Source organism: Saccoglossus kowalevskii, chromosome 14, assembly GCF_978046115.1.
Source record: "Saccoglossus kowalevskii chromosome 14, keSacKowa6.1, whole genome shotgun sequence".
NCBI classification, from domain to species: Eukaryota; Metazoa; Hemichordata; class Enteropneusta; family Harrimaniidae; genus Saccoglossus; species Saccoglossus kowalevskii.
Window position 1 is genome coordinate 34,202,822 of NC_140654.1, and position 13,789 is coordinate 34,216,610.

Sequence of the window (13,789 nt, forward strand, 5' to 3'; positions counted from 1 at the left end):
TGTTTTTTATCTGCCATTCCACAATGAAGTCCAGTTTAAAATTTTCGACTTGGAATATTTATGGCAGTCTAGTCCAGAAAATTAATGACGTAGATTTTTTAAATAGTATTAGTGATTTTGATTTTGTTAGTTTAGTTGAAACCAAAACTAATTTTGGTTCAAAGATTAAAATCCCCAACTATTGCCACTTTCATTCCTTTAGGAGGGAAAAACATAAAAATGCTCGTACCAACTCTGGTGGATTGTTATGTATTTTAAAAACTTGTATAAACAGGGTGTAAAACAAATGGCAAGTAGCAGTGATGACTTTATCTGGGCTCGCCTAGATAGAGAATTCTTTCAACTAGATGAAGATATATTTCTGTGTGCATTATACTTGAGTCCTCAGTCATCCAGCATTTTTCGTTGGAAAAATTCTAACCTATTTGAACTACTGGAAAATGATATCACAAGATATTCTCAATTTGGCTCAGTAATGCTTACGGGAGACTTTAATGCACGTATAAAAAATGAAAAAGATGTGGCATCTTTCAACAACCCTATTTACCAGCAGTCTGGAAATACTAAAAACCCATACAGAGAAAGAACAACACAAGATCTAACAGTTAAAAACCAGTATGGTAACCAACTGATAGAACTGTGTATTGGTGCAGACCTAATTATACTAAATGGAAGGTGCATAGGGGACCTCACTGGCAAATTTACCTGCTATCAAAGCAAAGGACGTAGTATTGTAGATTATAGTATTGTTAGTAGCAACTTATTTAAACACATTTCCTTTTTTCAAATACATCCACTTAATTTGACACTTTCGGATCACTGTCAAATGTCTTTTCTTCTTCAAACAAATGCTGTAACGAATTGTGAAACTGCTAAAACTAATCAAAATAATTATACTACAATTCATGGCCCGAAATACTTTTATTCTTGGCATGATAATTCCAAACTTCTTTATAATGATGCTTTACACAGCAAAGAGATTTGTAAGCTAATCAATAATTTCTCCAATGCAAACTTTGATGACACACAACAGGCAGTTGATGAAGCAGAACATTTACTCTCAAATATTTACCATGAGGCAGCTGGTAAAAGTCTTAAAAAAAACTTTATTAGAAAAAACAAAAAACATCAAAAAATTAAACCAAAATGGTACTCCAATGATCTTGGCAATCTTAAAAAAGATGTCCAGAAAATATCCAGGAAATTAAGTTCGGACCCATACAATAATGATCTGAGAAACAACTGCTATAGTCTGAAAAAGAAATACAAACAAATGGTTAAGAAAACGAAAAGAAACTATAAAAAAAATATACTAAATAAACTTGAAGAGATGGGTAATTCTTCTCCAAAGGAATATTGGAATTTGATCAAGGAGCTTAGAAATGGTCAAATTAATAATGACAGTGAAAACATTGAAGACCAAAAATGGTATGAACATTTCAGACAATTAAATGCAATAAATAATACTGAGCACTTTAAACGAAGAGATTGCTAAGCTTGAAAAGGAAATTAAACCTATTACTGAGCTAGACCAAAATATTTCACATGCAATTAGCATCTTGAAAAATAAAAAATCTCCAGGCATTGATAATATTAGAAATGAGATGATTAAAACAGGGAGAAATGTGCTCATCAAACCTCTACAAAAAATGTTCAATCTCATCCTAACGAGTGGCCATTTCCCTAGCTCTTGGAATTTGGGCATTATCACTCCAATATTTAAAAAAGGGGAAAAATCTGATCCAGGCAACTACAGAGGGATAACTCTCTTAAACAGTCTTAGCAAGCTCTTCACAGCCGTATTGAAACAAAGGTTGACCAAACATGTAAAAAGCAATAATATCATAATTAAAGAGCAAATTGGTTTTCTTCCAAAATTCAGCACAGCGGACCATATCTTTGTTCTCAAACAGCTAATAACAAAATATCTTAATAAAGGAAACTATTTATTTGCATGTTTCATCGACTTTAAGAAGGGCGTTTGATTCCATTTGGCACCTCGGTCTTTTATATAAACTTCACAAAAACAAAATCTCAGGAAAATTTCACAACATAATTAAATCTATTTATCAGAATGCCACTGGCTGTGTTAAACTAAAGGGTGGTTTGACTACTAGCTTTCCAGTTCAAAGGGGTATCAGACAGGGAGATGGTTTAAGCCCACTCCTTTTCAATTTTTTCATTAATGATATCAAATGCCAGATAGAATCATCCAATAATGAACCCCCTTTACTTGTAAACAATCATTTGTCATGTTTGATGTATGCGGATGACCTCCTCCTCCTATCACAATCTAAAAATGGTCTGCAAAATGCAATACGCACAGTGGAAACATACTGCAAACAATGGAAACTAGATATCAATGTGTCAAAATCAAAAATTATCATTTTCAACAAGCAAGGTAAAATATTAAGTAAGTTCCGATTTCAAATCAATAGCCAAAAATTGGAAAACGTCTCATCATACTCCTACCTTGGTGTTAAAATCAATGCTACTGGTAAACTGAACAGAGCTCAAGAAGACCTTAGTCACAGAGCAATGAAGGCACTTTTTAAACTAAAACAATTACTCTATGCAGACCCAAATATTCCAATCAAAACACATCTGAAATTGTTTGATGCTATGGTTAAACCAATTTTACTCTACTGTAGCGAAATCTGGACAAGCGATATTATTAATATGCACTCAACAGACTTGTTTAAACAATCCTTGCCTATGGAAAAATTACATCACAAAATGTGCAAGTACCTACTACAAGTAAACTGTAAAGCCACAAACTTGGCATGTTTACTTGAACTGGGAAGATATCCACTTATCATCTCAAGCATCAAACGTATGATTAACTACTGGCTGAAAATAAAACATATGGATGAAACCACTCTGATCTCTGAGGCCTACAAACTTGGCACCAATTTGGACAAAGAAAACGTCAGTAATTGGACCACAGGCATAAAAAAATTACTGAACCTTTTGGAAATTAGTGATGTTTGCAAAAAAACCAGTATTATCCCATTAGCTACAAAAAAACTAAAAAATATGTTTGAGAAACACTGCACAGAAACAATGCATAATGACAATAAAGGCACTAATCACAAAAATAAACTTCGTACCTACAGACAGCTGAAAACTGATTTTGCACTTGAAAAATACCTTGAAATTATTAAAAACCCCATCCACAGATCATCTATGACTAAACTGAGGATAAGTGCCCACATACTTCAGATTGAAGTTGGGCGATATCACAACATAGATGTCTTAAATAGAACATGCCCTGTCTGTGACTCCAATGAAATTGAAGATGAAGAACACTTCCTCTTCAATTGTAACCAGTACAAATTTGAAAGAGATGCTTTGTTTGAAAACGTAAACTTATCCGGTAATCTGAAAGCACTTCTCAATAACAAAAATTCTGAAACCGTCCAAGCAATTGCCAAGTTTATCAGCGACTGTTTCAATAAAAGAGAGAATTTCATGAAAAGCAATTTACCAGCTGCCTCAAAATAACACCAAAAAAATATATTTTCACAGTATTACTATTTATTTCTTTTTTATTATTATTATTACTTATGTATTTTATTGTTCCTTATATCCTTATTGTATTCTAATCTAAATCCCAGAAGGGATACGATATCAATAAAGGTTGTTATTATTATTATGCACATCAATTTGTTTTACAGTCTGATTCCAGATGGCCAAATGGCAGCCATTTTTCTGCTGAAACATTATCAAAATCAAGTATTTATGAATGGACTTGGTTCAAACTTACAGACTTGGTACATACATAATCAAGCATCAGCTTCTGGATCCATATCTCTGACATGTTTCAGTTTGAACTACATTACTATAAACAAAATAATATATATCAAGTTTGATAACTAACACTGGAAACTCAATATTTGGAGCCAACAGACAAAATTTTAGTCAATTATCAGATTTTACTCAAACAATTTGGCTATATTAGTGCAGACTTTAAATGGAACTATTTTGTGAATTTGTGATGAAAAGAGGGAACTGGTGGTGAAAAGTTTAGGATAGAATGCTATTTTTTTACATGTGTGCATGTTTTAACACTTATTGCAGTGAGCATCTATGAAATAAGTCTACAATTAATCATTGTAGTATTAGTTGTGAAATCCTTTAATTCTCTGTTTAGTATGCATAAAATATCATTTTATATTGGTTTCCATAGACCACAATGAAAACACATTTCCTTGACAAAAACCCACTAAAATATTGTCAATTTTTGATAATTTTAGACATAATTGTAGGACACTATATATTATTATTTTACCATGCCATAAATAGCAATAGTAAACTGATCTAAAATAGACAAAACATATTCACTTCATTTTGCACAACGCTTTTCTCCAAACCAAGTAATTCATTTTCTTCATGACAAATCAAATGCGTGAAAATAAAGACAATGGCAACATTTTTATTTTTGTGTAAGTTATTTTTCTTTTGTTTCAGGACCTCATGCACATATTGAGTTTGATGACCTTATGCAAAGTAAAGCGACTCAATTTCATGCCTTCTTGGCATACAAGAATTCAAAACTTGCTAATATTTTGTTTACATATGAACTGCATAAAAGAATTGTTGGAAGTGGTGTTATGGTGAACTGTCTATGTCCAGGTAATACTTCATACCAGTATTCCCTTTCTCAAACACCAATTACGGTGTATGTCACGATAACCACGTGGTGTTACGGTGAACTGTCTATGTCCAGGTAATACTTCATACCAGTATTCCCTTTCTCAAACACCAATTACGCTGTATGTCACGATAACCACGTGGTGTTACGGTGAACTGTCTATGTCCAGGTAATACTTCATACCAGTATTCCCTTTCTCAAACACCAATTACGGTGTATGTCGCGATAACCACATGTGATCAGCTGAATTATAAAAATGAATCATGGTCTCTGGCTGTATTGACTATTAGCTGTATTTTTGTAAAGGTTCACCAGATGTGTGCTTCACTTTTGGTTTCACAATTCAATCTAATATCATTTATACTAATTATGATAACTTCAATCTAAGAAGTATGGAGTGAGATCAGTGCCAAAATTATTTCATTTATTTTTTTTTTAATTGAGTATTTTTTCAGTATATTACAGTATCATTAAGTTGACATTTTTATATTGGCTTTGCATTAGGTTGACACTTTGCATTTTGACATTTTTTTGAACTATTATTATCATGTCATACATTATAATAGTATTAGGTCCTATAGTGTAATGCAACACTGATTCCTATAATACATTCATTATAGTATTAGGTCCTATAGTGTAATGCAACACTGATTCCTATAATACATTCATTATAGTATTAGGTCCTATAGTGTAATGCAACACTGATTCCTATAATACATTCATTATAGTATTAGGTCCTATAGTGTAATGCAACACTGATTCCTATAATACATTCATTATAGTATTAGGTCCTATAGTGTAATGCAACACTGATTCCTATAATACATTCATTATAGTATTAGGTCCTATAGTGTAATGCAACACTGATTCCTATAATACATTCATTATAGTATTAGGTTCTATAGTGTAATGCAACACTGATTCCTATAATACATTCATTATAGTATTAGGTCCTATAGTGTAATGCAACACTGATTCCTATAATACATTCATTATAGTATTAGGTCCTATAGTATAGTATAATGCAACACTGATTCCTATAATACATTCATTATAGTATTAGGTTCTATAGTGTAATGCAACACTGATTCCTATAATACATTCATTATAGTATTAGGTCCTATAGTGTAATGCAACACTGATTCCTATAATACATTCATTATAGTACTAGGTCCTATAGTATAATGCAACACTGATTCCTATAATACATTCATTATAGTATTAGGTTCTATAGTGTAATGCAACACTGATTCCTATAATACATTCATTATAGTATTAGGTCCTATAGTGTAATGCAACACTGATTCCTATAATACATTCATTATAGTATTAGGTCCTATAGTATAATGCAACACTGATTCCTATAATACATTCATTATAGTATTAGGTTCTATAGTGTAATGCAACACTGATTCCTATAATACATTCATTATAGTATTAGGTCCTATAGTGTAATGCAACACTGATTCCTATAATACATTCATTATAGTATTAGGTCCTATAGTATAATGCAACACTGATTCCTATAATACATTCATTATAGTATTAGGTTCTATAGTGTAATGCAACACTGATTCCTATAATACATTCATTATAGTATTAGGTTCTATAGTATAATGCAACACTGATTCCTATAATACATTCATTATAGTATTAGGTTCTATAGTATAATGCAACACTGATTCCTATAATACATTCATTATAGTATTAGGTTCTATAGTATAATGCAACACTGATTCCTATAATACATTTATTATAGTATTAGGTCCTATAGTGTAATGCAACACTGATTCCTATAATACATTTATTATAGTATTAGGTCCTATAGTATAATGCAACACTGATTCCTATAATACATTCATTATAGTATTAGGTTCTATAGTATAATGCAACACTGATTCCTATAATACATTCATTATAGTATTAGGTTCTATAGTATAATGCAACACTGATTCCTATAATACATTTATTATAGTATTAGGTCCTATAGTGTAATGCAACACTGATTCCTATAATACATTTATTATAGTATTAGGTCCTATAGTATAATGCAACACTGATTCCTATAATACATTCATTATAGTATTAGGTTCTATAGTATAATGCAACACTGATTCCTATAATACATTCATTATAGTATTAGGTTCTATAGTATAATGCAACACTGATTCCTATAATACATTTATTATAGTATTAGGTCCTATAGTATAATGCAACACTGATTCCTATAATACATTCATTATAGTATTAGGTCCTATAGTGTAATGCAACACTGATTCCTATAATACATTCATTATAGTATTAGGTTCTATAGTATAATGCAACACTGATTCCTATAATACATTCAGTATAGTATTAGGTCCTATAGTGTAATGCAACACTGATTCCTATAATACATTCATTATAGTACTAGGTTCTATAGTGTAATGCAACACTGATTCCTATAATACATTCATTATAGTATTAGGTTCTATAGTATAATGCAACACTGATTCCTATAATACATTCAGTATAGTATTAGGTCCTATAGTGTAATGCAACACTGATTCCTATAATACATTCATTATAGTATTAGGTTCTATAGTGTAATGCAACACTGATTCCTATAATACATTCATTATAGTATTAGGTTCTATAGTATAATGCAACACTGATTCCTATAATACATTCAGTATAGTATTAGGTCCTATAGTGTAATGCAACACTGATTCCTATAATACATTCATTATAGTATTAGGTTCTATAGTGTAATGCAACACTGATTCCTATAATACATTCATTATAGTATTGGGTTTATAGTATAATGCAACACTGATTCCTATAATACATTCAGTATAGTATTAGGTCCTATAGTGTAATGCAACACTGATTCCTATAATACATTCATTATAGTATTAGGTTCTATAGTGTAATGCAACACTGATTCCTATAATACATTCATTATAGTACTAGGTTCTATAGTATAATGCAACACTGATTCCTATAATACATTCATTATAGTATTAGGTTCTATAGTGTAATACAACACTGATTCCTATAATACATTCATTATAGTACTAGGTCCTATAGTATAATGCAACACTGATTCCTATAATACATTCATTATAGTATTAGGTTCTATAGTGTAATACAACACTGATTCCTATTATAATAATACATTCATTATAGTATTAGGTTCTATAGTGTAATGCAACACTGATTCCTATAATACATTCATTATAGTATTAGGTTGTATAGTGTAATGCAACACTGATTCCTATAATACATTCATTATAGTACTAGGTCCTATAGTGTAATGCAACACTGATTCCTATAATACATTCATTATAGTATTAGGTCCTATAGTATAATGCAACACTGATTCCTATAATACATTCATTATAGTATTAGGTTCTATAAAAAATTCTTTATAGTATTAGGTCCTATAGTATAATGCAACACTGATTCCTATAATACATTCATTATAGTATTAGGTCCTATAGTGTAATGCAACGCTGATTCCTATAATACATTCATTATAGTATTACGTTCTATAATACATTCATTATAGTATTAGGTTCTATAGTGTAATGCAACACTGATTCCTATAATACATTCATTATAGTATTAGGTTCTATAAAAAATTCATTATAGTATTAGGTTCTATAGTATAATGCAACACTGATTCCTATAATACATTCATTATAGTATTAGGTCCTATAGTATAATGCAACACTGATTCCTATAATACATTCATTATAGTATTAGGTCCTATAGTATAATGCAACACTGATTCCTATAATACATTCATTATAGTATTAGGTTCTATAGTATAATGCAACACTGATTCCTATAATACATTCATTATAGTAATAGGTCCTATAGCATAATGCAACACTGATTCCTATAATACATTCATTATAATATTAGGTCCTATAGTGTAATGCAAAAATGATTCCTATCATACATTCATTATAGTATTAGGTTCTACAGTGTAATGCAACACTGATTCCTATAATACATTCATTATAGTATTAGGTTCTATAGTGTAATGCAACACTGATTCCTATAATACATTCATTATAGTATTAGGTTCTATAGTGTAATGCAACACTGATTCCTATAATACATTCATTATAGTATTAGGTCCTATAGTGTAATGCAACACTGATTCCTATAATACATTCATTATAGTATTAGGTTCTATAGTATAATGCAACACTGATTCCTATAATACATTTATTATAGTATTAGGTCCTATAGTATAATGCAACACTGATTCCTATAATACATTCATTATAGTATTAGGTCCTATAGTATAATGCAACACTGATTCCTATAAAACATTCATTATAGTACTAGGTCCTATAGTGTAATGCAACACTGATTCCTATAATACATTTATTATAGTATTAGGTCCTATAGTGTAATGCAACACTGATTCCTATAATACATTCATTATAGTATTACGTTCTATAATACATTCATTATAGTATTAGGTTCTATAGTATAATGCAACACTGATTCCTATAATACATTCATTATAGTATTAGGTTCCATAAAAAATTCATTATAGTATTAGGTTCTATAGTATAATGCAACACTGATTCCTATAATACATTCATTATAGTATTAGGTCCTATAGTATAATGCAACACTGATTCCTATAATACATTCATTATAGTATTAGGTCCTATAGTATAATGCAACACTGATTCCTATAATACATTCATTATAGTATTAGGTTCTATTGTATAATGCAACACTGATTCCTATAATACATTCATTATAGTAATAGGTCCTATAGCATAATGCAACACTGATTCCTATAATACATTCATTATAGTATTAGGTCCTATAGTGTAATGCAAAAATGATTCCTATCATACATTCATTATAGTATTAGGTTCTACAGTGTAATGCAACACTGATTCCTATAATACATTCATTATAGTATTAGGTTCTATAGTGTAATGCAACACTGATTCCTATAATACATTCATTATAGTATTAGGTTCTATAGTGTAATGCAACACTGATTCCTATAATACATTCATTATAGTATTAGGTTCTATAGTGTAATGCAACACTGATTCCTATAATACATTCATTATAGTATTAGGTCCTATAGTGTAATGCAACACTGATTCCTATAATACATTCATTATAGTATTAGGTTCTATAGTATAATGCAACACTGATTCCTATAATACATTTATTATAGTATTAGGTCCTATAGTATAATGCTACACTGATTCCTATAATACATTCATTATAGTATTAGGTCCTATAGTATAATGCAACACTGATTCCTATAAAACATTCATTATAGTACTAGGTCCTATAGTGTAATGCAACACTGATTCCTATAATACATTTATTATAGTATTAGGTCCTATAGTGTAATGCAACACTGATTCCTATAATACATTCATTATAGTATTAGGTTCTATAGTGTAATGCAACACTGATTCCTATAATACATTCATTATAGTATTAGGTTCTATAGTATAATGCAACACTGATTCCTATAATACATTCAGTATAGTATTAGGTCCTATAGTGTAATGCAACACTGATTCCTATAATACATTCATTATAGTATTAGGTTCTATAGTGTAATGCAACACTGATTCCTATAATACATTCATTATAGTATTGGGTTTATAGTATAATGCAACACTGATTCCTATAATACATTCAGTATAGTATTAGGTCCTATAGTGTAATGCAACACTGATTCCTATAATACATTCATTATAGTATTAGGTTCTATAGTGTAATGCAACACTGATTCCTATAATACATTCATTATAGTATTAGGTTCTATAGTGTAATGCAACACTGATTCCTATAATACATTCATTATAGTACTAGGTTCTATAGTATAATGCAACACTGATTCCTATAATACATTCATTATAGTATTAGGTTCTATAGTGTAATGCAACACTGATTCCTATAATACATTCATTATAGTATTAGGTTCTATAGTATAATGCAACACTGATTCCTATAATACATTCATTATAGTATTAGGTTCTATAGTGTAATACAACACTGATTCCTATAATACATTCATTATAGTACTAGGTCCTATAGTATAATGCAACACTGATTCCTATAATACATTCATTATAGTATTAGGTTCTATAGTGTAATACAACACTGATTCCTATTATAATAATACATTCATTATAGTATTAGGTTCTATAGTGTAATGCAACACTGATTCCTATAATACATTCATTATAGTATTAGGTTGTATAGTGTAATGCAACACTGATTCCTATAATACATTCATTATAGTACTAGGTCCTATAGTGTAATGCAACACTGATTCCTATAATACATTCATTATAGTATTAGGTCCTATAGTATAATGCAACACTGATTCCTATAATACATTCATTATAGTATTAGGTTCTATAAAAAATTCTTTATAGTATTAGGTCCTATAGTATAATGCAACACTGATTCCTATAATACATTCATTATAGTATTAGGTCCTATAGTGTAATGCAACGCTGATTCCTATAATACATTCATTATAGTATTACGTTCTATAATACATTCATTATAGTATTAGGTTCTATAGTATAATGCAACACTGATTCCTATAATACATTCATTATAGTATTAGGTTCTATAAAAAATTCATTATAGTATTAGGTTCTATAGTATAATGCAACACTGATTCCTATAATACATTCATTATAGTATTAGGTCCTATAGTATAATGCAACACTGATTCCTATAATACATTCATTATAGTATTAGGTCCTATAGTATAATGCAACACTGATTCCTATAATACATTCATTATAGTATTAGGTTCTATAGTATAATGCAACACTGATTCCTATAATACATTCATTATAGTAATAGGTCCTATAGCATAATGCAACACTGATTCCTATAATACATTCATTATAATATTAGGTCCTATAGTGTAATGCAAAAATGATTCCTATCATACATTCATTATAGTATTAGGTTCTACAGTGTAATGCAACACTGATTCCTATAATACATTCATTATAGTATTAGGTTCTATAGTGTAATGCAACACTGATTCCTATAATACATTCATTATAGTATTAGGTTCTATAGTGTAATGCAACACTGATTCCTATAATACATTCATTATAGTATTAGGTCCTATAGTGTAATGCAACACTGATTCCTATAATACATTCATTATAGTATTAGGTTCTATAGTATAATGCAACACTGATTCCTATAATACATTTATTATAGTATTAGGTCCTATAGTATAATGCAACACTGATTCCTATAATACATTCATTATAGTATTAGGTCCTATAGTATAATGCAACACTGATTCCTATAAAACATTCATTATAGTACTAGGTCCTATAGTGTAATGCAACACTGATTCCTATAATACATTTATTATAGTATTAGGTCCTATAGTGTAATGCAACACTGATTCCTATAATACATTCATTATAGTATTACGTTCTATAATACATTCATTACAGTATTAGGTTCTATAGTATAATGCAACACTGATTCCTATAATACATTCATTATAGTATTAGGTTCCATAAAAAATTCATTATAGTATTAGGTTCTATAGTATAATGCAACACTGATTCCTATAATACATTCATTATAGTATTAGGTCCTATAGTATAATGCAACACTGATTCCTATAATACATTCATTATAGTATTAGGTCCTATAGTATAATGCAACACTGATTCCTATAATACATTCATTATAGTAATAGGTCCTATAGCATAATGCAACACTGATTCCTATAATACATTCATTATAGTATTAGGTCCTATAGTGTAATGCAAAAATGATTCCTATCATACATTCATTATAGTATTAGGTTCTACAGTGTAATGCAACACTGATTCCTATAATACATTCATTATAGTATTAGGTTCTATAGTGTAATGCAACACTGATTCCTATAATACATTCATTATAGTATTAGGTTCTATAGTGTAATGCAACACTGATTCCTATAATACATTCATTATAGTATTAGGTCCTATAGTGTAATGCAACACTGATTCCTATAATACATTCATTATAGTATTAGGTTCTATAGTATAATGCAACACTGATTCCTATAATACATTTATTATAGTATTAGGTCCTATAGTATAATGCAACACTGATTCCTATAATACATTCATTATAGTATTAGGTCCTATAGTATAATGCAACACTGATTCCTATAAAACATTCATTATAGTACTAGGTCCTATAGTGTAATGCAACACTGATTCCTATAATACATTTATTATAGTATTAGGTCCTATAGTGTAATGCAACACTGATTCCTATAATACATTCATTATAGTATTAGGTCCTATAGTGTAATGCAACACTGATTCCTATAATACATTCATTATAGTATTAGGTCCTATAGTGTAATGCAACACTGATTCCTATAATACATTCATTATAGTATTAGGTCCTCTAGTGTAATGCAACACTGATTCCTATAATACATTCATTATAGTACTAGGTCCTATAGTGTAATGCAACACTGATTCCTATAATACATTCATTATAGTATTAGGTTCTATAGTGTAATGCAAAACTGATTCCTATTATAATAATACATTCATTATAGTATTAGGTCCTATAGTATAATGCAACACTGATTCCTATAAAACATTCATTATAGTATTAGGTTCTATAGTGTAATGCAACACTGATTCCTATAATACATTCATTATAGTATTAGGTCCTATAGTGTAATGCAAAAATGATTCCTATCATACATTCATTATAGTATTAGGTTCTACAGTGTAATGCAACACTGATTCCTATAATACATTCATTATAGTATTAGGTTCTATAGTGTAATGCAACACTGATTCCTATAATACATTCATTATAGTATTAGGTTCTATAGTGTAATGCAACACTGATTCCTATAATACATTCATTATAGTATTAGGTCCTATAGTGTAATGCAACACTGATTCCTATAATACATTCATTATAGTATTAGGTTCTATAGTATAATGCAACACTGATTCCTATAATACATTTATTATAGTATTAGGTCCTATAGTATAATGCAACACTGATTCCTATAATACATTCATTATAGTATTAGGTCCTATAGTATAATGCAACACTGATTCCTATAAAACATTCATT

The 13,789-nt window shown here is 29.5% G+C and overlaps 1 protein-coding gene across 2 annotated transcripts in view; it reads left to right on the forward strand.

Moving 5' to 3' along the window:
* Nucleotides 1-13,789, forward strand: part of LOC144350034 (WW domain-containing oxidoreductase-like) — a 147,370-nt gene that overhangs the window by 52,356 nt on the left and 81,225 nt on the right. For both annotated transcript variants that reach the window (XM_085508170.1, XM_085508171.1), the window contains exon 5: nucleotides 4,471-4,635. In XM_085508170.1, coding sequence (XP_085364296.1) covers nucleotides 4,471-4,635 — 165 coding nt within the window. The remainder of the gene's footprint in view (nucleotides 1-4,470; nucleotides 4,636-13,789) is intronic.